Source organism: Engraulis encrasicolus, chromosome 14 (genome assembly GCF_034702125.1).
Source record: "Engraulis encrasicolus isolate BLACKSEA-1 chromosome 14, IST_EnEncr_1.0, whole genome shotgun sequence".
In the NCBI taxonomy this organism is placed as follows: Eukaryota; Metazoa; Chordata; class Actinopteri; order Clupeiformes; family Engraulidae; genus Engraulis; species Engraulis encrasicolus.
In genome coordinates, this window is record NC_085870.1 from 17242744 (window position 1) to 17269671 (window position 26928).

Genomic DNA, 26928 nt, shown 5'->3' on the forward strand with positions numbered 1-26928 from the left:
CCCAGTGCACTATCTGTGTGTGCTGCGCACACTATCTCACTGTAGCCATCACCTCATGCTCACCCTCGTTATATGATGCAAGTATGACGTTGTTTTAAACACAATTTTGTGCTGCAGTTATAGTTCGTTTTTATTCACAATTTATTTTATGTTTTGTTTTTTTATTCGATTTATACCCCCACTGCCCTAAGTCTGTCCCAGCTCACTGCATGTGCCTCAGGAAAAGTACAAATGTGCTCTTTTGGTGTAGTTAGTAGAATAACATCGTATCCTCGTGAAGTTATCAGCTATCTCCTTCCCCTTGCCACGTACATCTGATTTTAATTTGAAAATGGATCTAAATTATGCTTTCTTTCCGAGCTGTGTGTGCTGGAGAAGGCCGCCAAGCTATAGCATGTCCCAGGGCCAGTCGCCTCACATGGGTGGGTGAGATGGAAGAAACGTGTTAAAGCAAGACCCGAGTGAGACGACAAACAGGGGCCAGCGCATGTTGTACTCCGGGGTTGTCGTACGAATTGTGGAGCGAATCTAGTGCACAGACCTCGCCTCCCCGGTTGCTCTGTCCCTCGCTCTCAGGCGGAGCCGTGTACGATTGGCCGCGGCTCGCATTCCCTGAATATGTTTTCGTGTCTTATTTTAGCCGTAGCTACTGCCGTTTTGGACGCTCTTAGCCGTTTGAAACCCGAGCTCTCTCTCCTGACCCTGTGCCTTATCTTGAGCAAACCCCTCTGCCTTCGATGGAGACAAAGGCGAGCTCATAGTCCCAAAGAAATAGAGTCCCCTTTCAGTCAGGAGAGTCAACCAAGGCATTCGGTCCAAATGCCAATGGGGTGACCCGAATGAATGGTCCCTTTTGAATAATTGAACCAATGTGGATTGTGTGTGTGTGTCTGTGTTTTGCATCTCTGTGAGTAGGGTATACCTGTGATGAACATATGTTCACTTGTTTCTGTAATCCCGAAAGACATGTCAGAAATGATAATGAGAGAGGACTCTGAGGGTTTTTCCCTGTTTGGTTTCATTGCTCACTTTTCCTCTCTGTGCCGAGGGTGCTGTTGTATAATCCCATCTTGGATTTCCCTTTATCCGTGTGTGTGAGTGTGTGTGCACGCGTCCAGCCCCCTTCCCCAAAAACTGGGCCTCCCAAGCTTTCCCCTCAAAGTTTCAGTGTTGGAAAGGAATGCTCTGGAAGGACGGAGGGCAGGGCTTCTTGTATGGCGGCAGATAATGTTTTGGATAAACCTGACCATTAGTAGAACGCATCAGGCTGCTTTTTGGAGGACATATTGGCCAAGTTTTTCATTTGGTGGACACATTTGGTGGACACATTTGATGGCGACCGCATTTTTTGGGTAGACAAATAAGGACATGTGATATGAAAAGGTGTTTATCTGAATGCTGCATAATTTCAAGAAGCGATTGGACCCCCCCCCCCTCCACACACACACACACACACACACACACACACACACACACACACACACACACACACACACACACACACGTACGCACACTTCGCTCGCTCACTCACACACACTCAGGGCTGTGTTTGAAACAGGATACTGGCCCACTTCCAGGAGAGACAGGATTCCAGCGCTGAGCTGCGGCGAGGGGAGGAGACGAGAGGAGGGGAAGGGTGTGTGGTGGGGTAGAAGGGTGGGGGTGGGTGTAAGAGAGGTAGGCATTCAGAATCAGAAGAGTTGGTTGTTTACTGTTAAACATGTTACGTGTTACATGTTTTTTGTTTGGTTGTTTTGGAGTTTTTCTTTTTGTATGGCCAGGTGTAGACCTGCAATTACAATCACGACTTTGGCTGACACATTGCTCTTTAAGAAAAGATCTCCCAATGTGTAGACCTACACCAGTGTTATGTCTGGAATGGATTTGTAGAACAAGCAAACTGTGTTGAGAGATCTTTCTCCTCTTGCCTGTATGCAGATTTAACCTGTTCGGTTTATAAATTCATCTGTCACATATTTGCTGTTTTTGTAAGCTAACCTGTTGTGTTTGTGACGCAGCTACGTAGTTAAGTTTCTGCTGTAATACTAATGGTGACATCAGATGATGTGTTTGTGCTGCACCCAGGAAGTGGTTTATTTGGAATAAGTATTGTGCTGCGTTCATGACTCATTCAGCCTTATCAAGGTGCAGTCCTTTTTTCATGTCTTTATTTATTTAGTGTCTGTCTGCATGTTTTGTGTGTTGCTGTGAACAGCACAGACGAGAGACTGTGAAGGAGGCAGGTTTTCATACGAGGGTGTAAACGTTGTGTAGCTGTTCTGGTGTGACACTGTGTGGCTTGGTGTGTCTTCTCCTCTCTCTTACTCTAGCTGCTGCTGTAGAGTGTGCGTACGTGTGTGTGTCTGCGTTGCGTTTCATTGGCTCTACTTGGAGAACGGGGTTAAAAACAAGTCGCTGTGTGACGCCTGTCTCCCTGCTGCTCTCTGATAGGTCCAGCTCGGGTGCCCCCCCAGCCAATCAGCGGGTCCCTTTCCTTGGCCCTGAATTTGCACTGAGGGGAGGTGTATGTGTGTTCTGTAACGGCGGAGAGCAAATGTTCTTGGTGGAATAATAGGAAGGTTCGGGGTGGGGGTGTGGGAAAGTGTTGGAAGAAGCAGCACAATCTTTGTTTCCATCCCCCTGTCTCTCCTCTCCTCTCCCCTCAGCTCCTCTGTGTTTGTGCCCATTGTGTTCTCTCAGTCTCTCTCTCTCTCTCTCTCTCTCTCTCTCTCTCTCTCTCTCTCTCTCTCTCTCTCTCTCTCTCTCTCTGCTATCCAGTTCTTATTCTCTCTCTGCCATCTCTCTCCCTGCCATCTCTTGACATTTTTCTTTTGGCTGTAGTTTGTGGTTTTCTTCTGGTTGGTTGATGGTTAATTCCCCTCCTGGCTGTTTATTGGTCTTAACAGTATTTTTCATCTCTCTCTCTCTCTTTCTCCTGGTTAGAGGAGATTGTGCAACTCCTGCTTTTATGTAACCAGAGCAGCCAAAGCACTGCAAATATGGAACACTTATGAGTCAAGAAGAACCACTCGCCTTTAACCGTCTTTGAAGCACAACAGTCAGCGTTTGACAAACCGTTTTGTGAGCTGTGTCCTAAAAGATAACATTTCAGCTAGTTAACTAGCCATAGATTTATGATATGATCTGATATGCTTGTGTTCAAGGAAATCTCATTGTACTGTGTAGAACTATAGTGACAATAAAGGCTTTCTTTTCTAGTGTAGGTTAGTGGAAGTCCAATACGCTTGCTTGACCTCTACCACCCTGATATTCTGTAGAAAAGCACTGGTCCCACTCCCGGGTCACAGTGCTCTCATTTCCTTATCTCTCCCAGTGTCTGTTTAATGGGTAACCACCACAGCGCAAAATCCAAATATGGTCGGTCCGTGTTTGTCACCATTGCCAGGCAGTGAAACGAATCCACCTGGCGTCACGTGGTCTGGTGTGCTCGCTCGTCTCCAGTTCCCCTGGCTGGTAGACAATTGGACAAAGGACTACCACAAATTGTAACCACTCACAGCCAGACGCGCTAGCCAGTGTATTAGTGCAGGGTTATTTATTTATTTATTTCAATATTTATTAGCCAAGTATATGTAACAGACAAAGACTTGGTCTCTTGCACTGATGCAGTGTAATACTTGCTGTTTGTTATTCAGACGCCAGGGCAGATTTGTGTCTCATCTATGAGCTGAAACGGACACATTTAAGCAGCACTGTGTGTACTTGAAGCTTGGCAATCTGTGTAAATACTGCTAATGACAATAGTTTGATATTTTTCATAAGATGTGTGCAGTGTTGCCTAATGCTTCAAAAGTCTCCCTGAAAATAATGGCTTTTTTTATAAATGATCAGAAGGGTAAAAATGAATTGAGGGGCGATGAAGTGTTTGGAGGGGAGGGGGGGGGGGTTGGGATTGGGAACTCTCATGACCTCTCACCTTCATTTGCATATCCTGTTCTCGACCGAGCGGAAGTGGTTGTTTCGGATCCCCCCGAGGCATCGGTTCGCAGGCGGCGGCTTGGTGTGTTGCGGCTTGTCCGTCAGACACCCTGTAGTTTTAGCAAACAGGGCTAGCAGGTGGAAAGAATGATGTCATGCCAGTTTGGAGGTCACATGCTCGCTCGTTCGCTCGGGTTCGCATAATGCCTGGCTGCCTGGCCTTGCCACGAAGCAGACCTAGTAGCAGAGTAGACACAGGCTGAAGGCGCGGTATAGTCTAGTTGCTGAGGGTAGTGTCTCTCTCTTTCTGCCTCTGTCTCTGCCTCTCTCTCTCTGTCTCTCTCTCTGTGTCTCTCTCTCTCTGCCTCTCTCTCTCTGCCTCCCTTTCTCTGTCTCTCACACTCTCCCTTTCTCTGTCTCTGTCTCTCTCGCTCTTGCGCTCTCTCTCTCTTTCTTTCTGTCTCTGCCTCTCTCACTCAGTCTCTCCCTCCCTTTTTGTCGTCTCTTCACCTTTCTCTTTTCATGGCCATTGTTTCCTCCTCAGAGGTCACCATATGGCGTCAAAGCCGCCCTCACTCTCTCTGTCGTTGTGGGAACTGGTCAATTATTGAAGAAGTCTGTGTTTGTTGTTGTCAGCTGTGTGTGTCTGTGTGTGTGTGTGTGCTTGTTTTCTTGCATCCTTTTCTTTTTCTATGTCCTAAAAATTGTATAAGCTGAAATGTTAGAGTGGTGTGTGTTGCCCAGAATAGATGCGGCCGGGTGGCTGTGTGGACTTCACAGCCGTGAGCGCATTGACGGACACACACACACACACACACACACACACACACACACACACACACACACACACACACACACACACAGAGAAACCACACAGTCTCCCTCAGACACCACAGCACAGTGTCCAGCTGTCAGACTCGGCAAGGACCCTTTTGTGTCCATTATGCATGATTGTTTGTACCCTGGTCTCTCGTGGTCGAACAAGGTTAGGTGCTGTGTGTGTGTTTTGAGCCCCACGAAGAGCAAATGTTGTTGGGGAACAATGGTGAGTGTGATTGAATAACACGGCCATGTCTGTCAAGAGGAGCACGCTCAAGAGACCATCTTGTTTTTAGCCCTCGCTTTTCTTTTTTCCTTTAGTCCACCGTCTTTCACCTCTCTCGCTCTCTCTCTCGCTCTCTCTCTCTCTCACACACACACACCTTCTCTCCTTTCCTGTCTCTGTCTTTCCAAGCTGCTACATTCACACAGCACAGCCACACATTGTTACCGGGCCCCTAATGGGGGAACTGACTGCGCTGCCATGTCATCAAATGACTTCAGAGTTCTGCAGGAGCGAGCTCAGCTTGTGAAGTCACTCACTCCCTTCCTCGCCACACACACACACACATGCTTGCCAGATTGTAAGATGGCGGTGCTTCTGGAAAGGAAAAGATGTACTTAAAGTGTATGTTGTAAATATAGTCTGGCTTTGCAAGACGTCCCAACACAACTGCACTGTCTGTGGCTTTAGTGCTGCAGGTCCTGGGCGGCTAACGTCAGCGTCTATTCAAGCCCCAAACTGCCTGTCTGTTGTATGCTCAAGGTGAAAGCTGATGGACTGTTTTGTACTTGGTGGTCTAGTAGCTTGTGTTTTTAAAGTTTTTGTTTGATGTTACTATCTCTTGGAAAGGAGCTTATGTTGTTGTTGTCTCTCAGTAGATTGAGGCGAGGTGTGTGCTTGTGTGATAGTGTGCGCACCGGAGAGAGCAAGAAGCTGAGCTATTTTTGTGTCTGGTTATTTGATTATTTCTGTGTGTCTGAAATGCATGTTGTTCTTGTCAAGCTCTTTCTGCTATCTCCTCTCTCTCTCTCGTACTACTTCTTCCTTTCTTCCAGTTTTTCATCTCTCTCTTCTCTTTCTCCTCCTCTCTCCCTTTCTCTTCTCCTCCTTCTCCCTTTCTCCTCCTGTCACGTTCAGCTCCCCTCCTCGCCGATTTCACTCCTCCTTTCTCGTTTTTTTTTTTTTTTCCTGTCCTCCTGCGCTGTGGGTCTCTGGGGGAGAGGGGCCGTGTATGAATAATTTACAATATTAACAGGAATCAGATTATTTATTGCGCACCAGCCGACACCACCACCACCACCGCCTCTGCCCCTGCCTCGCTGCAGCTCCACGAGCGGCCGACAGACACCGTCTGAGTGGGAGAGACAGCAGGGAATGAGAGGGGGAGAGAAAGAGAGGGGGTAGAGCCAGGGAACAGGGGAGGAGGGGACATAGGAGGTAGATGAGTGACGGGGAGGGAATAGAGAGGGAGAGAGAAGGAGAGACGAACAAACGGATGGCTGGACAGAGGGAGGGGAATGGGGAGAGACCGAGACAGGGGAGGGAGGGAGAAAAGATTCTATGTTGTTCACTTCACGTCGTTCGCACTTTCGGCTCTAAAATGGCTTCTGTTCTGTTCTTCTGAAGTTGTGTTTGTGTGTGTGTGTGTGTGTGTGTTAAAGAGAGGTGGTAATCTGAGTCAAGTATTCAGGAACGCTACGGAGGGCGGGCGGTAGCCATCGACAGAGTGATAGAGTGATAGAGTGATAGAGTGATAGAGTGAGAGAGAGAGAGAGAGAGAGAGAGACGGGGAGGAAAGGAGACGAGAGCAGCAGTTAGCAAGGCCTTGAGACGGGGGGAAATTCCCAGCGGCCATCTGAAACATCGGGCAGTCTGGAGAAGGAAACCGGGAAAAAACAGGGGGAGAAAAAAAATAAACAACTCGCAGACACCGAAAATGCCCCTCGGAATTTCGCTGCACATGAAACATTTGCCACAGTTGTGCCACCTGGTCGATAAGCTTATCTTATTTATTTTTTAATTGGAGCTCGGCACAGCCTACACACGCAAGTGCGCTCGCGCACCGTCACTCACGCACGCACGCACACACACAGATACACACACACACCTTGCTACACATTCTGTTGCCTTTTTGGTCAGGCAGTGTACGAGGCAGCTTGAGTGATTTATTCTGCTGTTCAGCTCCCCCTCCCCCTCTCTGGCTCTCTTTTGCTTTCTCTCTCTCTCTCTCTCTCTCTCTCTCTCTCTCTCTCTCTTTCCACTCTTCTCTCTTCTCTCTTTCCTTTCTCCCCCTCAGTCCCTGTTTTTTTCTCACTGCCTCTGCTCTGTTGTGCTGTACAATATCATCCTGTGGAACTCTGCTGTACAAAGGAAAAGGGCAGTAACTACATGCTCTGCCAAACTTGAGTTTAGACTGAAAATAGTGTTCATTACAACTTCGTTATCTTGTGAATAAAGCCTCATGGTACAAATGTGTCCCAGTGTTTCCCATACATTGAGGAAACTATGGCGGCCCGCCATAGTTTAAATTTGGCCGCCATAGTTTCCGAAAATGTAAAAAAAAAAAAAAAAAAATTTTTTTAACTTTTTTTTTTTTTTTTTTACGATTTCCGTGTTTGTTAAAAGCGATTTCAATTACGATTTCCTTCGCATGTTCCTCCTGGAGTAAATACATCCTATAGAGAAAACCACAAGTGCTTGAAAGAGAGAGGGATCAAAAGCCTTGTCAAGTTGTTGTAGTTAACTTGGGTTTGGGAGCAATAAAAAAAAAAAAAACCTTCCGAGAAGGGACAGTTGGGATGAGTTTACTAACACTCCCCAGCCCAGGCTTTGTTTTACAGTTGTAATGAGTTAGGTGACAGGCCTTCATTGACAAGGCAGAGGAGACATCGGGCTGCATATAGAAATGAATGTGTATAATGAATGTGAATATAGACATAAATGTGTAATATGTTGTTCAGCCCTTTTAATGGGAGGAATTTTGAAAAACTGGCCCTGTGACCAGCACCCCTCATGTAGAATGTGTGTGTGGGGAAAAGGCATAGCCTACCCTCTTAGACCATTTTTGTTTATGCGTTAACAATTTCACAGCGATCTTAAATTCTTATCTCTGCTCCTATTTTGTTTTATTATTTTTTTCATTACATAGACCCCTGCATGTGTATTATGTAGCCTTATGTCTCAAAATATAAATGGCTGAAATGTAGGCGTAGGCCAATAGTTTCTCCATGCGCCAATGTCATACTGTACTCATTGTTTTGGCATTTTGCATTTACACTGCGTGAATACCTACCCCCCCCCCCCCAAAAAAAAAGGCCCGTGAAAAGACACCCCCCCCCGGACAAAAAAATCCCCGCTGCCCCCTTAGTTTCCAAAATTTCTGTGGGAAACACTGTGTCCCGTTTTAGTGATATTGCTGTGTCAAATTTGAAGTAACCACAATATCCAACCTAATACCAAGGCTTTGCCAGCATTTTTCTCGGATTCAATGTTGGCATAGTTACTGCACTTTGTAGGGAAGAATTGTTGTCCAAAGTATTGTGTTTATAACACTAAACTGCGTCACCACATAGCTTAATGGAAATGCCTCTGAAGCCAGCCTGTTCTGCATATAGGAGAGAGCTGAATTCAATGTGAATGGTACTGTGTGGCTGCTGATGGGAATGGTCTCTTTAATTAATGATTTCTCTTCCTCCCCCCACCATGAGTTGTGTTCCCTTCCCTTCCCACCCAAACAACAGTCCATGTCAGAGGGTGGGGGACACGGAAACCTCCACCACGGGCCCCTCCCTCTGCTGACTTCTGATGGCTCAGGGTCATTTATGCAGAACAAACCAATGAGGAAGTGTGTGCTTGTGTGCGTGCGCGTGTGTTGTCGTGTGTGTGTGTGCGTGCGTGCGTGCGTGTGCATGCGCGCGTGTGTGCGCACTGCACTCTGATGACAGATATGATCAATGCTATTCATGGTTTCGGTGTGGATGTGTCCGTGCTAGTCATATTCTCACTGCGAATAAATCACTCTGCTCTAAGCCCTCTGTGATGGGAGGGGACATCGGGCTGTTTGTTTTCTTTATTGTGTTGTGAAGCCATCACGGCCGTCCCAGCATTTCCACATCCTCGTCAGTGTTGCAGCATTTCTCTTTTTTTTGTATAGTACAAAGGCGGAAATGCACACTTAATCAGTATATTTCGAGCTTTGACTCACTCACTCACTCACTCACTCACTCACTCACTCACTCACTCACTCACTCACTCACTCACTCACTCACTCACTCACTCACTCACTCACTCACTCACTCACTCACTCACTCACTCACACACTCACACACACCTTTTCTCTCAGTCATTGACAATCTCTCTCGCTCCCATCATGTTCTCTCTCTCTCTCTCTCTCTCTCGCTCGCTCGCTCCCCCGCCCTCTCGGTCGTGTTTATAGCCTTGGAAGGCCTTGTCCACTGTAACCATGGGATAATGGCAACTGTAGCTATGGAGATTTGCCTTAGAACAGCGTGCATGCGGGGGTTGCCGGGATTTTTGCTGCTCTGACATGGAAAAATGCTGTCGACGCCTGACTGCCTTTAGCCAGCCAGCCCCCACTGCACTACACGCAACAGAAGCCAAGACTCAAAGCAAGCAGCTCTTTGAAATCGTGCGTTTTTGCATAAAGAAAATCACCCGGAAAGGCTTTGTTTAAACTCTATATTTCCTCCTTCGTAGCTGATGTTGGCTACCCTTTTGGTATAGGCTAGCTAGACGAGCCTTGATTTGAAAAGAAATCCTTTTTAATTTTGTGTGTTTACATCTGCCTTCTCTTCAAAACACTGCGCTAGGTCCATTGGGTCACCTCACCATGGCATTTGATGCATCCATTTTTGCATTTAGGTGGTCATTTGTATGAAGGGCAGGGCTCTCTTATGAAACAGTCACGGACAGCCGGCTTGGGCAATATTGCTCTCACTCACATCTCACTTTCCCGTTCCGCGTGCGTGCGTGCGTGTGTATTAGCGTTATCTTCACTAGGCTACTTTGGGGATGTGTCTGTCTGATACAAGTGCCCACGTCACTGTGGTGTGAGCCCATCAAGGATTAGCAGATACTGAGGTGGCCATGAAACTGTTACTGCGGAAGTGGCTGTGTGTCTGTGTATGCGTGGCACAAGAGCAAAGAAGGAGGCGGGGGTGGGGTGGGGTGGGGACGGGTGGCTGTTTGCTGTGGGTCACTGTTCCAATGCAGGGTCATATGACAAGCGGCCAAGCCTGTCACAGACATGCTCTGTCTGGACTCACAGCTCCCCCGCAGGAGGCCGGCGGTATTGCAGCCGACAGCCAAAAAAAAAGAGAAAGAAAAACAAGCCGTCGTCAGTCTCGCCATGGCAAGGGGAAATCCAGATTAGAGCACACGACTCCTTGTTTGTGAGCCACTGAGAGGCAGCCATACAGGAGCACCGGGCGAAATGTTGCCGTTTCACTGAGCTGTTGTACAGTCTACAGAACATCAGCGTGTGAACATTATTTTGTGGTTTGATGATGAAAAACTAGTCATGCTCTCCCTTCTTTTCCTCTTCCTCTCTTTTCTTTTTTTTTGTTTGAGAATAGACCACCTATCGTATTACGTCTGTCCATCGCTTCCCTTTGTTGTCTTTTGGTGCCTGTCTGGTTTAAATTTAAGCCGTTTGTTTTGTGTTGTGCTCCAATGTATTTTTCGAGTGCTCAGTATTAAGCCACCCAACAAACACATGTAATATGTGTTTATTTCGGATAGTTCCCCTCGCAACTCGAAACCACAGACAGTGACTGACCTAAATCTTTGTGTGCGTGTGCGTGTGTGTGTGTGTGTGTGCGCGCGCATGTGTGCTCGCTCTGGAAAAAGCCAGAGGAGAGGGAGAGAGACTGAGGTGAGTGAGGCGTGTGTCATGAAGGGTTATTCTCAGGTAGTTTGGCCCCAAGGCTAGGGCTCATCATGCTTGTGGAATGATGTCATGTGCGCTTTTAAGGCAACAACGTGTGTGTGTGTGTGTGTGTGTGTGTGTGTGTGTGTGTGTGTGTGTGTGTGTGTGTGTGTGTGTGTGTGTGTGTGTGTGTGTGTGTGTGTGTGTGTGTGTGTGTGTGTGTGTGTGTAGGGTGGTGGTGGTGGTACTGGGGTTAGAGTAGTAGTAGAAAAGAACAATTGAATGAAGAAAATGTAAAGGGAAAAACCTTTCAAACCAACTGAGGGAGTTAACAAGTAGTTTGTGGCTCTGTCCGGTATGTTGAACATTATCTCTGGCCAATTCTTTGTGTGTGTGTGTGTGTGTGTGTCTGGCAAGATGGACAAAGTGGTGAACCATCGCCGGTGCTCGTAGCATTGGTTGACGGATGGACAGTTGCACTACATGCACGCATGTACATGTTCTGACGGATTGTTTCCTAATGATATATTATAACATCAAAAGTCTATGCTCACTTTGGCTTCCAGTCTACGCCTGTCTCAACTCTCGTCCTTTTGTTTATTTTCACTCCTCCCCTTGTCTTCAATAGCCTCGCGAGCCATCCTACGTACTTCCGCCAAAGGATTGGCTCCACTACTGTAGTCTGGCCGTGCTTCTCTGTGGAGTGCTTGGAGCAGTAGAATTTTGATTGCAACGCCCCCCCAGAAAACAGCCAATAATCGAATACGCCCCCTACGTGGGGACCAAAGGGGGAGAACGCTCGTGACAATGACGTACACATCTGCGCCAGAGCCATTGGTCTGCGCTATGTTGTTGTTGAGTAACTGCCAGCGATTGGGTGAGAGGTGTCCAATAATTTCAAACTGTAACTGAGTGCAAACTTCCTGCTTCCTACAATCGCTTCAGAGCAAACAAATGCCAGACCATGAATACGAAATGAAATGGTAGTATTATGGGATGGTCAGGACCAGGCTATGTCTTCAAGCCTTTGTCTTTGTTCCTCTGCCTCTGGCGTTACACATGGATCAGCTTTTAACTCTTTATTTTCTCTCTCTCTCTCCCCCTCCCCGCAGGTCTCCCCATGTCCGTGAGGTGCTGCGTGCGGCATCGCGGCGCCCCACCTGAGGAGTGGTCTGTGGCTGCCACCCCAAGCCCCTGATCCCACCCCTCTTCCTCCTCCTCCTCCCCTCCCCCTCCTCTCCCTCTCTCCCTTTCCCTCCCCCACTCCTCCTCCTCCTCCCCACCCCTCCCCTCCCCCTTTCCCCCCGCTCCCCACGCGACGCTGTGCCGGACGTCATGAGCATAGCAATCGCACTGGGAGTCACCACACCTGAGACGTCCTACGCAGACATGGCTGCCGGATCAGAGTGAGTACTAACTAGTAGTAGCCTTGGCCCCCCCTGACGGCCCTTCATCTCTCTGCCTGTGCACTGCGGACTGACCCGCACCGCACCTCTCCAATCCAATCCAATCCAATCTAATCTAATCTACCCCCTGCTGTGTGTGTGCGTGTCTCAGTCAGAATCTTGTGTCCATGTTTGTTTGTTTGTTTGTTTGTTTGTGTGTGTGTGTGTGTGTGTGCATGTATGCACGCACTTGTACGCACACATAGTCTTCAGCTCAGCCCCCAGTCAGCTCTGTGTTTGTTTGGTCCAAAATCAGGCCTGGATTTTAATCCTATGCCCCCACCCTGAGCAGTGCAGATTATTTTATTTATTTTTTTACTTTTCGGCCAACTTCAAACCGAAGGCTGTTCTCCTGAGGGTGTTGCGGATGGCTGCCTTCCTCCTGGCCCCTCCAGCCAGTGTGAAAGGCATGAACATTCCCCTCCCCTTCACGCCACTGAGGTCAATCTAGTGCAGACTTGTCAAGAACAGCTTCTGACAGCCTCGTCCCCTCTCAAAAAATGCTTAGATAACAGTCCGGCCAGTGTTTGTACGTAGGGTTGTACAAGGGCACTTTTCTCACTTTTGCGAAATTGGTGTGTTTGTTTGTGAGTACCTACGTGTGTAGGTGCATGTTTGTTTTCACGCTTGCGTCTGTTGTGCCCTGTCCACCCTCATGTTTAGTTTGTTTTGAAGGTTGACTGAATGTCAGCCATGATGTTTATGCTCTCATGAAGGTGAGAGAAGCAACAGCAGTCATCAGGGAGAGATGGGAAAGAGGAGGGGGTTGAGCTGAGCCAGCAACACAATTGGTGAGAAGGGTGCATTCCAATATATGACCTTGCGTCCTCCACTTGGGCTTGTGGCAGCTTTTTGCTGATGCCCCGCCTCTGTGTAGAAAACAATTGAGTTTTGCGAAATATTTAAATATAATGCTGTTGTCAGTGATGTCATCACAACGATTATATCCTGGTACAAGGCCACAAGCACAAGTGGAGTACACAAGGAGGTCGCATATTGGAACGCACTCCAAGACAGGTTAGTCAGAGCGGGTAGCCATCTTGTTTTTAGTCGTGTGCATCGAATCAGAACACCTTTAACCTATGAGAAGGCTAACTCTCAGTGGCTCCTTTTAGTCCCTCTAAACCGGGCAGTTCCACCTATAGATGTCTGAGAAACATGTGAATGGAGTCAATTGGGCTAAATGCTAAGATATGTATTCTACTCCAATTTCCAGCCATCAACCTCATGAATACAAACTAATGTTAAGAACTATGGCTGGCACAATATAAGAGTAGGTATTGTCAAGTTGTTTTGGGTGTTTTTCGACCAGGGCAGAAGATTTTGACCTACACATGGGTTCTCAAATTTTGTTTCCCCTTGTCTGCACACAACTCAACCTTTGATTGTTGGAAACCGTTGTCGGTCAAAAAATTAGCTCACATGGTTCGTTGCCAGTGTCTTGCCCCTCCTCACAACTCAAAAAACTGGCGAGCATTCTGGTAATATAAATTGATTTTGACAGATAAATACAACTGGCCGACTGCTTGTGGACCATGTTCTCTTATTTCCTGAAAGACCGCATTAACAACTGCCAGCTCCCCTCCCCTCCCCTCTCTGTCCTTCCACATTCCTGTCTTTCAGGATGTCCTCAGAGGCCAAAGGTAGAGAGTGCGTTCCAATATGCGGCCTTGGGTCCTCCACTTGTGTTTGTGGCCTCGTTCCAGGAAGTAACGTTGTGATGACATCACTGACTACAGCATTATATTTCAATATCTCACAAAAGCTCAATTGTAATGCCATTTTCTCATTTGCAAACCGGATGGTAAATGTAGAATAGTCCCCCATAAATTGTTGTTGCTAGGCTGAAAGCAGGGTAACGTAATTGTTTTCTCCACGGAGGCGGGGCATCAGCAAAACGAGACCACAAGCACAAGTGGAGGACGCAAGGTCGCATACTGGAATGCACACAGAGCTTCTGTCCAGTCGGAGGTCTGCTCTCAGATAGCACATGACCGCAGCCCACCCATCCCTACTGGAATGTCTATCTCTCTCTCTCACACACACACATACTCAACACGAGCGCTGGTCAAGTTGTGCAAGCTGTTTTCTCTAGTAGCACCTCCAGAGCTTGTTGAAGTTCAAATATAGTCGAAGGCCGTTTAGCTCAGTGGGTAGAAAACCTCAGCTGTGGTGGATAAAATGAGAAAAGAACTGGCGTATGCCTCAGCCTTCCTTCCCTCTTAACAAGTTACTGCACATTTTCAACCACCACACCGAAAATGAAGTGTTGTCATTTTCTTTTCTTTTTTTTTTCCCCCCCTCCTTTTTTTTCCTTTTTATTATAGCACCAAAATCGTATTTCTAAATATACTTGGTCCTCCTTCCTCGGGCTGCCTGGATGTTTCCTTCTGCAAGACTGTTCGCACTAGTCAGGCAGCAGGGAGGTTGTGGCTAGATGTGGTTTCACAAAGCAGCTGTGTTCAGCAGTCGCTCCCTCACTCCCTCGCGGGGAAGGAGGAGTTGCATAACATCATGGCCGCAGACATTCCATGCAACGCTTTTTCTCGCGCTCTCCCTCTCCCTCTCCCTCTCCCTCTCCTTTTCTTTCTCTCTCTCTCTCTCTCTCTCTCTCTCTCTCTCTCTCTCTCTCTCTCTCTCTCTCTCTCTCTCTCTCTCTCTCTCTCTCTCTCTCCCTCTCCTTCTCTCTCTCTCTCTCTCTCCCCCTCTCCCCTCTCCCTCTCCTTTTCTCTCTCTCTCTCTCCCCCTCTCCCCTCTCCCTCTCCTTTTCTCTCTCTCTCTCTCTCTCTCTCTCTCTCTCTCTCTCTCTCTCTCTCTCTCTCTCTCTCTCTCTCTCTCTCTCTCTATCTCTATCTCGCGTCAGTGCTACTCCTCCGTTAGGTGTTTTGCCCTGTGTTATTGTGCCCCCGTGTGGATGTCAGCTGAACAGATTTTTCTAATGTTTTTTTTCTCTCTGAAGACCACTCTGTGTTCCATTATGGGCATTAGTGCTTCCTGCCTAGTCATGCCTGTACGCGCGGCATACAGTACAGTAAAACAATTGGAAGACAACTGCTCTTAAATTGGCAAGAACTATGAGGTCATATTGCATACCAGCCATTCAATATATTGCCTCTATACTGGTCTGGACTGAGACCTGATTTATAGTGGTATGAGAAAGTTTGGGCACAATTTATGCACCTGCCTATTTTTGTTTAAATCCACACAAACTTGTTTCTGTTACACCTAGTAATGATTTCACAACTTCACAAATATTTCTGTTTCCCTACAGTTTAACATATGTTGAAATGCAGGTGCTGCTGCAAAAACTCTACCAGCGATAAACCGATGTAATGATTGTCTAAAAGGGTGTCCAAATGTTCTCACACCGCTGCATAGTCCATAATAATCAGTAAATCCCAGATAATAAAAACGGAAAAATCGGCCCTGCCATGGCCAACCGGTAGGGCACTCGTCTGCCATGCAGCCGACCCGGGTTCGACTCCCGGCCCGGGTTATTTGCCGACCCCTCCCCATCTCTCTCTCCATTCGCTTCCTGTCCACCTCTCACACTGTCCTGTCGAATCAAGTCGAAAAAGACAACCATAAAAATCTTAAAAAACTGAAAAATCGCCGTCATAATAAACGCCCTGTCCAAATCCGTATGCATTTTAATGTAATGTTCATGTTCTCTGGCCCACAGCCCTGAGTCAGTTGAAGCAAGCCCTGCCGTGAACGAGAAGACTTACTCCAACCACAGTTGTGGCACCGTTCAGACCCATGGCTACCGCGGACTTCCCTACGCTGTGAGTATCGGCATGCCAACCAACCTTTTTCTTCCACTCTCCACTTTTAACTGACCGTTCGATCGACGCGTGCCATGCCGTGCCTATGCTGTGCCGTGCCGTGCCATGCCATGCTGTGTCATGCCATGCCATGCCATGCTCTCTGAATGCTTTCTTTTTGGTTGTAGCCCTGCCTGTTGTCTGTTGTGGTGGTATCTAGCCAGCACTGTGAACAAATTCTCTAGCCCTGAGCCTTGACCACTCTTTGACCCTTTTGACCTTGTGTGTAGCTCTGATTCGTAACGTTCGGCAGCTCAGCTCTGCCCTCTGCTTGAGCTCTGTGCAACCGTGAATGACTGACTTGGATGACTGCTCAACAATCAACAAAGCCGTGAATGCCTTTGGTTTATTTTTTCATTCCTTGTCGTTTCCTTCCCTCCCAATTCCCCCCCACCCGACTCTTCTTTTTTTGTGTGTGTTTTTCTCCCCACCCTCCTATATTTCTTCCCCTCTTCTTCCTTATTTTTTCTCCCCTCCTCCTCCTTCTCCTCCTCCCTTTTGCGCTCCCTCCCTACCTCCTTCTTACCCCTCCACCCATTCATTCATTCATCCATCCATCCATCCATACCTCACCTCACCTCCCTCCGTTCCCGCGTTCCCCTGAACACCATTGTTTGAAGATGCAACAGTCTTCCGTTGTGTGTTGTCAGGATCACAACTACGGAGCCCCACCCCCTCCCACCCCTCCCGCCTCCCCACTCTCCCAGACCATCATCCCCCGCCTGGAGCTCAATGGCGTGGCCCGCGGCCGCTACCACTCCCCCCACGGCGGCCACCCGGCGGCGACTCACGCCAACGCCCACCACCACGCCCACGGCCATCCCAACCATGGCCACGCCCACCCACACGGCCACGGCGGCCGGCCCGAGCAGGAGCACTCGGCCGACAGCGAGACCTCGTCAGACGAGGAAGACGAGGAGGACGACGGCAGTGTGCCCATCTCCTGGTGCCGCTGCAGCCCCGGCGGATTCATCATGTGCGAGTACTGCAGGTGGGTTGGCTACCGCAACAGTATGCCATCATGCACATTACATTACATTGGGATACACATAGCCACAAGCAACAGAGATCAAAGCTAGAGTAGATGGAGTCACCATGTGTGAGTACTGCAGGTGGGTTGGCTACCGCAACAGTATGCCATCATGCTGCACATTACATTACATTGGGATACACATAGCCACAAGCTACAGAGATCAAAGCTAGAGTAGATGGAGTTACTATGTGCCAGTACTGCAAGTGGTTTACCTTAAAGGTGCACTGTGTATAATGTGCCCAGAATGGGTACTGCAACTATGCTGCTCATTGAAACTATTAAAGGAAGAAAAAAAGTATTTTGGTTTCCAATGGGGCACCTAAGTCACGCCCTCTACTTCCTGGTTCATGGGACATGGGGAGTCAAAAAATAATAACTGGGCCTGAAATCAGTTTTTTGACACCAATCCAAACCTTGAACCTCCACCTATGCACCACAGATCCACCAAACCTCGTTCCCTTTCATTCAATTTTTTGCAACTTATTGCCCCATGAACCAGGAAGTAGAGGGCGTGACTTAGGTGCCCCATCGACTGTCACCCCACCCCCCTGTTGCATTGCAACTCAGCCTTAGAAAGCTTTCATATTTATCCGACCCTTATTCCAGCCATACTGGGCCTGGTCACACGGTACAACGCAACATGCAAAATGTCCAAAGTTAAATTTCTCTTTATATAGGTAGGATCAACAGTAGTAGCTGGTTCACTACATGGTTAAATTTCTCACTATATAGGTAGGATCAACTGTAATAGCTGGCTCACTACATGTTGTACTGCAGAGGAAGGGAGGGAGGGAGAGAGTGGAACATGTCCGATTAGCTTCAGGAAATGACTGTAGAATCGTCCGTCGTCCTCCCGCTTAGTCTATATCAGCCTGCTGATCTGAACCAGCTGGGTCATACAAGCCCATGGCAATACCTTACGTATGTTGACTCACAGCACAGCAGGCCAGCCACTTGGAGAAATTAAGATGTTCAGAGTAGAGAATTTGTTTTTAAAAGAGACAGTGTACAAATTAAACATTATCCTTGTAGCAAAGGCCAGTGATTGTACCAGGATAAGACGGTACATAGTATAGTATAGCATTACTTGTTAAGCTGGTATCCAGGGATTATGACTACCTGCTGTGATTATTAATCAAATACTGCTTGTCTGTTTTTTGTTTTCCAGGGGTCTGGAGAGGAGAAAAGCTTTGGATGGGCAGCGCAGGAAAGCTGAGAATGTCTCGGGTAAGCGAAATGTCCAAGAGTCCATGTAAAGTATCTTATGTCGGGTTTTTGTTGTTGTTGTTTATCTTTCTGAATTACATACAACCAGGGCTATAAATTAACTTTTTTCATCACCAGCTAAATGGCTAGTAGATGCTAATTTTCCTCATTTTAACATACACTCACTAATGGGTCTAGGTGGCTAGTAAGTTGGTATTTTCTACTAGCCCAGTGGTTCTCAAACTTTTCCCATCATTCCCCTCTTCGGAGGGTCTGGATGCTTGCGCCCCTCTTTGAGAAACACTGTACTAGCCAAACTGAAATTTCACTAGCATTTGGCTGGTGTTAATTTAGAGCCCTGCATACAACTGTTATATGTTGGGTGTGTGAAGGCAGACAGAGTCTATTGAAGGCAATATCTGTGAACATTTAAATGCACAGAGTCTGATTAATATGTGTGCATGTGTAGTTGGGGAGAGCAGTGGCACGGAGAGCGGTGACGAGGAGGTGTCCCCGTCCACGGTGTCGTACACGGCGACGCAGCACACGCCCACCAGCATCACGCTGACCGTCAACCGCGTCAAGCGCAGCAAGGGCAAGAAGAGGAAGAAGAGCACCGAGAAGAGCCGCACCACGCCCAAGACCAAGAAGGTCAAGGTACACACACACACACACACACACACACACACACACACACACACACACACACACACACACACACACACACACACACACCTCATACATGCACCAAGTACAGTCGTGTCACACACAACACCAAGATGACCAACACATGCACGCACACACCCCTGATGTACGCTTTGTATACACATCATACACCCTCGAACAGATCATGTGTAAGCATCATTTTTAATAGTCAATGTTTGCACCACACCCAAGGCCAACAAGATAAAGTTCAACAATTCGCATTATACAAACTTTAAGCCCATGCCTGCAAACTTGTAGCCTAGTAAACTAGCCCCACCCGCCAGCGGACAAAATTATTTATGCCTGCCTGGGTCTAGCCTTGGACAATGCCCCAGGCCCTGAAACGGACTGGCCAATCACAACGCAGGAGACTTGTTTTGATTTGTTTTGAATCTTTGGACGCAAAGCGGACAGGGTTTTGAGGGAGTGACGACAAAGCGCTGGCCATTAGGCACAGACGCAGTTTGAAAAACAACGGGTTGTTTCCATCAACAATCTCTCGATGTGTCATTCATCGGGTCCAGACTAAATTACACATTTAATCTCACATTTAGTCTGGTTTGTCAGGCTAGCAAACTTAGGCAAGCTACCACCCACTTCTGAGTAACCAGTGATGACATACTCAAACTAGCATACATGTGCAAAACACTCTTTTAGTCCACTGAAGTGAAAGAGTGATCCTGTGTAGTAGTTGTTTCAGTTGTGTAATATCAGCAGTGTTGGTGTTGAAACTGATCAAATGTGGTGTTTTGTAATTTGCAGGCGTTCAGAGAAGGCTCAAGGAAATCCATGCGGATGAAGGTGAGTTTCAGTTTCTCCTCACTCTTTAGTAAGAGAATAGAACGATATATTTTATAATAGCCGCTGTTAACTTCCTGGGAGGACACAGCTGGACGATGTGTAATGAGCAAACATTTTGAAATTCACCCAGAAACGAATGTAACCATACTGATTTACCTGCATAATCACTAAGGAGGCTTGTATCGACACACTAATTTGTCTGTGACTGTACGTAGTACCTAGTCTAAATCAAAACAAGAACACAAATGAAAGGATGACTCATAAATAATTACATAAACGATATGGGTGTGTGGTAGATTTTTGGCAGTTATTAATAACCTGTTTGATTACTCATAAATAATTACATAAACCATTGGTGTGTGTGTGTGTGTGTGTGATCAAATTTTTGGTACCGGTAATTACCTAATGACGCTTTGGTGTTCAGAACTCCACGACGGACACGGTGGCGGCGCTGGACGAGAACACTGCGGAGGGCTGGGAGACGCGCATCCGCCAGTGGACGGAGCAGTACGAGGAGGCGCTGGTCAACCAGTACAGCGCTGACGTGCAGACGCTGCTCACGCTGCAGCTGGCCAAGCCCAGCTCCCCCTCCAGCGCACCCTCGCCAGACGCCATCAACCGCACGGAGCTCGCCTGCAACAACACCGTGCTCAGCTCGCAGATGCAGGTACGGAAGAGGGGGAGCGTGGTGGTGGTTGGGTTTATAGGATGACATGAGAACGAAAAGGCAGCAGTTTTTGAAGAGAGCTGCTATTGTTGATATCTATAATAAGGTCCCACCTTTAAAGGCTTTGAACTTTCTAGTATGTATTGATTCACATATTTAATGTCTTTATTTATATGGTTGTTAGCTTTATAAATGTGGTGGTGATGATGATGTTCTCTCTGTATTGGCCATGATATAGCTAAATGTATCTAAATGGAAACAGTCAATCATATAAAGGATGAAACTCCAATATTCAGGCCCACTGTTGAGTGACGTGAATCAACAAATGGATTTTTTTAAACCAAGTTCTTGAAATCTGTCTCTGTCTGCCTGCTTGTCACAGCTGCAGGTGGGTCGAGTGACGCGGGTGCAGAAGCACCGGAAGATTCTGCGGGCGGCGCGGGACCTGGAGCCCGACGCGCTCATCATCGAGTACCGGGGCAAGGTCATGCTCAAGCAGCAGTTCGAGGTCAACGGACAGTTCTTCAAAAAGTACGAACCCACAGCCCAATCGTGTCTGTGTCTGTGTCTGTCAGGTGGTGGTACTCATTAGCATGTGGTTTAGTGTTTTAACTCTGACTCAGTAGTGGTCACTCATTTTTGCCAAAGTTTCATGAGCACATAAGCCTTCTCGTAGTCAAATAGTTCTCCTAGATTTACACCTTGCTCTGCGTCGTTTACACAGCCATGCAAGGGAGTAAACCTGCTTTCTGGAATACACCATTGGTCTTTGTTTAATAATTTGTCGTTGTCTGTGTATAGCAATATAATATGTAAGGGTTAACGTTCGGCGAGAAGGTCGCTACCGTGGAATAGCAGCACGACAGAGAGAATCTTTAGACCCCGGAGCGGAGGGGTCTTGTTCTCTCTGAAGTGCTGCTATTCCACAAAGCGACCGACTCGCCGAAAGTTAACCCGCTTATTATATGGATATACTTAAATGATTCACACATGGCGGGGACATTTCTATAGGCCTATTTAATGTTAAGATTGTTGCTGCGCAAAACAAAACAGTGCCGTTGTGGAACACCGCTAGGCAACAGCTAGGTAGCCAGGACAACAGGTGTTGTCTATCACAGCAGCTGATTCTTGTTGAAAAGTCGCTTTAGCAGTGAAAAGTCTTGTTGCCATTGACAGCGGTCTGTTATAGACCAACCCGTCCGTTATCGAAAAACAACAGACGTGCGAACGTTGGGGAGCCCCGTTGAAATGAATGGAGCATTTGACCGATGACGTCACACCATATAATAAATATATATAATAATAATTATTATTATTATTATTATTATTATTATTATTATTTAGTGCCTTTCCAAGCAACCAAGTTGGGTGGTGGTTATCAGCCGTATCGATGGTTGAATTGGATCTATTTGCTAAATTAGATCGATTTGCTAAGCCGCAAATCTTTTGCTCTCCCCACAGGCCCTACCCGTTCGTGCTCTTCTACTCCAAGTTTAACGAGGTGGAGATGTGCGTGGACGCCCGCACCTTTGGCAACGATGCACGCTTCATCAGGAGGTCCTGTACACCCAACGCTGAGGTGAGTAGACTAGCCTGGTCTAGGACGGAGACTTCTGGAACTGTAGATGGATACCCCATCTTGAATACAATATAGTTGTTCAGGGAGTTTGTGTTTGCTCAAGAGGTTTCCAATGGCAACAGTTATTACTGTTTATTACAGAATATTACTGCTTTGGTGCAAGGCCTAGTGTTGGAGTGTGTCTATGTCTGGAAAGTCTCAAGTGTGTTGGTGCATTCGTGCCTCTAGTGTATTCACATGCTGTGTTTATATGTGAGTGGATTAAAAAAAATATCCATGTTTAAAAATATCCACACACATTTAAATAGCGTAAACAACAGGGAAGTTGATTTCCTGCTCTGAAACTGCCACACTGCCTTGCCGTCCCCTGGTGTTGTAGGTGCGGCACGTAATCTCGGAGGGCATGATCCACCTCTGCATCTACGCCGTGGCTCAGATCACCAAGGACTCAGAGGTCACCATCGGCTTTGACTACGAGTTCAGCAGCTGGTCAGTTCACTACACTGCACTTATTGTTCTGTTTCTGTGCACTTTGTATCTGCCATCGGTGTAGGTGATTGTTGTAGGCTGTGATTATGTCCTCGATTTGTAAGTCACTTTGGTTAAGAAGCGTCTGCCAAATGCAATGTAATACTACACCACGTCACCCCTCATACTTATTACCTCATACAGAGTTTCCGACACTGCACGTCACCTCTGAGAGTCTCATTCTCACCCACACTCTCACTTTGACTTTCGTAACTCCAGTATTTCACACACTCAGCCCCTTACCATTCCAGCCCCTCTCCATTAACCCATTGATGCCTAAAGCACCTGTAAAAGAACGCCTGCTGAATGCCTAAGCCCCTGTTGGGAAAGTTGCCCTCAGCCTATTAAAACCTAAATATCTTAGTCTCTGATGCACATAAAAACATGAAATAAGTTGCATTTAAACCCTCATCTTGCATTATAATGTGTTCATTCAGCCGTAACATACCTACATTTTTATTATAAAGGCTAAAATCTCAAGAGCCTGAATGCAGCGTATATGTATCTCCAGGCACCAAAGCTCAAACAACATATACGGGTCATCAGGCTAAAATGGGTTAATTCTATTGCATTGCAGGTGTCTCAGAAAGGGGGTTGAGAGTGCTAGATATCAGACTTGTCCTTAAATGAGTAGTATGTAAATCACTGACTGAGCATCTCCAGGCTTAACAGCCACCATGCAAACCTCACATGTCCCCCTATGACCTTCAAGCCACTATCTAGCATAAGCAGCACATGCCATTCTATTTCACTGTCAGTAATGAGACGTTTCAGCCCAACAGTCCCTCCAAGCCAGCGTATGCCTCAGAGGAGGCCCTCTCTTTCCAGACTAATGACATTGGCTCTTTCCCCTTAACTCTTTCTATCTCTGTCTCTCTCTGTCTCTCTGTGTCTCTGCCAATCTGTTGCTCTTTCTCTTCCTTTATCTGTCCCCCTGTCTCTGCATCTATTTCTCTCTCTCTGTCTCTATCTGTCTCCTTCTGTGTCTCTGTCCCCCAAAACAGTAACTACAAGGTGGACTGTGCCTGCCAGAAGGGCAACCAGAACTGCCCCGTGCAGAAGCACAACAGCCTCAGCCCGGACATGCTGCGGCCCACGCCATCCTCCAGCCCCGCGGTGCCCTCGCTCCCTGGCGCCGAAACCCGCCGCAGACGCGCCCGCCGACAGCAGATGGAGGTGGGAGGACCACCCGGGACGGCGGGTTCGGACGACAGCAACCAGCAGCCCAATGGGGACGCTCAGGACCGCGAGCATGGAGCGAGCGACGCTGAGGTGCGTGTGCGTGTGTAGTGCAAGCGTGTGGTTTGTTTTGTGGGTACTTCTGCTGACCGTGTTTGTATTAAGTGCTGACTTAGACTAGCTAGTTCATTTCCCCTACTTTAGTGTTTTAGTTAGTGTTTGTACATTGTTTAGTAGTGACAAGATCTCAGGTGTACAATAAGTGCTTTGACTTGAGACATGTAGAGGATGTGTGGGGCTAGAGGCAGCGCAGTATGACTGATATTAGTCTTCCCTGTTGCATTGTGGGATACAGGATGACCTGTTGGACGGCTTGAAGGCAGAGGAAGGAGAGGAGGGGGAGCTGGATGACAACGGAGTCCTCATATCAAGCAGACGGGTATGCTGACATTTCGTTACACACGCACGCGCCTGCTAAAATGAGTACAAATGAGTATACAGAAATGCACGCTTAAAGTACATATTTTCTCCACACACATCGTCTTGATATACATCCACAACAAAACAATAGAAAATAATAATAATACTCATTACTTGAACTCATTCATAAGTAATCATTAATTCGTCACTGAACCACATTTGAATGCATCAATGGTTCACGATATTGAAGAGCATCATCACTATTCCAGTCTGTGGTATGGGACTCGGGAGCATTCGAAATATGCCTTACAATTGTCCATCTTTTTGTCTCTCTCTACTCCGCCCTCCTCCTCTCTCTCTTCTGCTCCTCCCTTCTCTCTCTTCATCCCCCCCCCTCAGTCCCAGGATGGCTATGATCTGCTGGACAGGCGGAGGAGGCGAGTGGGCCAGGGGGCAGCTGACGACCTGAAGCAGGAGCCCGGCGGCCTGGAGGAGGGAGAGGTGACGGGCCTGTCCCCCTCGGCTGCCAACCCCTTACCCGGCATGGGCAGCACCACGGCAGGGGTCAGCACCCGCCGTGCCTCCTATGCTACGGTGAGCGCACTAGCATCAGGGGCCTCTATGGAAACTTCATCATGCTGTGTGTGCATGTTGACGTCAAGTTGCCTGTTTTTTTCCAAGATAATCTGGAGCTTTAGCATGTAAGCTAAGGGGCATCTAGACTGGCTCAGACAAGCGACGTGATGGTTAGCTTCTGGCTGAATATCACAAGCCATTACGTTAAAAGACCCAGTAAAATGACACAACCGGAAGTGGTGTGGTGAAATGGCACCACACTTGAAATCATGCTTGATAAGGTAAATAATAGTAATTGCCCTCGTAAAGTTAAATATTTAATAATCGACTCCTCCCCTCTCTCCATCCACAGGAGGTCCCCGTGGAAGCTGGGGACGTCAAGCCCATGGCGGCTCCTGTCACCACCCCCAAGCCCCCTCCGGCCCCGCGCACCTCCAAGCCGCGGCCCAAGAGCCGCATCTCGCGCTACCGCTCCGGGTCCGCCCAGCGGGCGCGGCGTCAGCGGCAGGCCCTGGCACAGCAGGCGGCCGAGGCGGCTGCAGCAGCGGCGGCGGCAGCAGCAGGGGAGGACGGCGCGGTGGGACCCTACCAGGGAGAGATGGGCCTGGGAGAGGGGGCCTACGGTGCAGGTCTGGCCCACGACGGAGACGGATACGGGCCGGCTGGAGCCGGGGGACTGGGGAGCAAGGGCAACATGCGCTACCCCAAGACCAAGAAGGTGAGCGCTTGGCCCTACCGTGGCGCAAATGGTAGGGCACTCGTTTGCTATGTGGCCGACCTGGGTTCGATTCCCTGCCCGGGTCCTTTGCCGACCCTTCCCTGTCTCTCTCTCTCCCATTTCGCTTCCTGTCATCATCTGCACTGCACTACCATGAATTAACTCAAAAAGACCAAAAAATATCTTTAAAAAAAAAAGAAGGTGAGCACTTGGAATGGGCTAGAGAACGTTTTTTCAGTGATGTGCATTTGTTTCAGCGCATTAAGATGTGCTCAATTTTTTTTTTTACATCACGTTTGTAACAGTACACAGTACAGTAAATTGTCCCATCCCGGTCCCAGAAAAACAACCCCGTCCCATCCCAGGCTGGAGTAAAAGAAACCAATCCCATCCCGTCCACTCCTGTAAGAATGTCTCCCAATCCCGCCCCCTCCCACTCAAAATCATTCATTTTCGTCCATATTTATTCCCTCTCCTCTCTGCTCTCATTCATCTTTATTCCCGCTCCTGCCCTCTCCCGTTCATCTTTAACATTTTGAATCCCATCCCACGGGACCCACAGGAATTCCCGAAAAATTGTCATCCTCTATTGCTAATAGGCGATCCTCGAGCTTGACAATGATGCAGTGGTGACGTGTGTGCACCGTTATACACATGGTTAACCCCCATCTCTCCCCCACCCCGCAGTACCTAGTGACGGAGTGGCTGAACGACAAGGTCCCTGGTGGCGGTGGTGCTGGGCTGGAGGCGGAGGTGGAGCGACCGCTGCGCATCAGCACGGACCCCACGGTGCTGGCCACCACGCTCAACATGCTGCCGGGCCTCAGCCACAACTCCCTCATCTGCACCGCGCCCAAACACTACGTGCGCTTCGGCTCGCCCTTCACGCCCGAGAGGAGACGCAGACCGTCCGATGTGGACGCATCCTACGGATCATGCAAGAAGGTGGGGGTCACAGATACACAGACACATACAAGAAGGTAGGGGGTGTCACAGTGTACACACACACACACACACGCACACACACACGCACACGCACGCACACAAATCGGCCAGACTCTCTGCGCCCAAGAGGCGCCACAGACTGTAAACAGTGGACGCATCTTAAAACTCATACAAGAAGGTAGGGGGTGTCACGGTATACACACACACACACTGGCTGCAACGCAAGCACACACACAGAGGCTTCAACGCAAGCACACGTGTGCACAACTTCTCACCGTTGACACATCCCAAAGGTACGACATGAGCGAGTCCAGCGACGTAAGTAATGGCCTTTGTATTGAGTAGCAGGACGAAAGCAAATTTGGACGACTAGAGCGACAGTTTGTAGTTGAACTTAGGGATGCACCGATACACATTTTTTCACTTCCGATCCGATCCCGATATCTAAATTTGGATATCTGCCGATACCGATACTACTCCGATCCAATACCAAAATCACATGTATGCATGGGATTCAACTTGAGGTTGGCCCAAGCAGACTATTTGGTTAGAAAAGGGGGTCAGAAGAAGAGGAAACAAATGAATAAGCAAAAAGTAACAAGTAAAAAAGTAACAATCCCATCCTGAAAACTAATAAGCAAGTGTTATGATTT

The 26928-nt window shown here is 47.9% G+C and overlaps 1 protein-coding gene across 5 annotated transcripts in view; it reads left to right on the forward strand.

Moving 5' to 3' along the window:
* The window catches only part of setd5 (SET domain containing 5), a 43903-nt gene that overhangs the window by 4454 nt on the left and 12521 nt on the right, over window positions 1-26928 (forward strand). For 2 of the 5 annotated variants that reach the window (XM_063215108.1, XM_063215112.1), the window contains exons 2-16: window positions 11762-12055; window positions 15777-15879; window positions 16539-16909; window positions 18120-18178; window positions 18627-18814; window positions 19625-19663; window positions 20088-20330; window positions 20713-20861; window positions 21792-21909; window positions 22289-22398; window positions 23442-23709; window positions 23972-24055; window positions 24436-24630; window positions 24965-25330; window positions 26018-26275. In XM_063215108.1, coding sequence (XP_063071178.1) covers window positions 11985-12055; window positions 15777-15879; window positions 16539-16909; window positions 18120-18178; window positions 18627-18814; window positions 19625-19663; window positions 20088-20330; window positions 20713-20861; window positions 21792-21909; window positions 22289-22398; window positions 23442-23709; window positions 23972-24055; window positions 24436-24630; window positions 24965-25330; window positions 26018-26275 — 2622 coding nt within the window. In that variant the 5' untranslated portion in view covers window positions 11762-11984. The remainder of the gene's footprint in view (window positions 1-11761; window positions 12056-15776; window positions 15880-16538; window positions 16910-18119; window positions 18179-18626; window positions 18815-19624; window positions 19664-20087; window positions 20331-20712; window positions 20862-21791; window positions 21910-22288; window positions 22399-23441; window positions 23710-23971; window positions 24056-24435; window positions 24631-24964; window positions 25331-26017; window positions 26276-26928) is intronic. The other 3 variants (XM_063215109.1, XM_063215110.1, XM_063215111.1) reach the window with 3 other exon arrangements.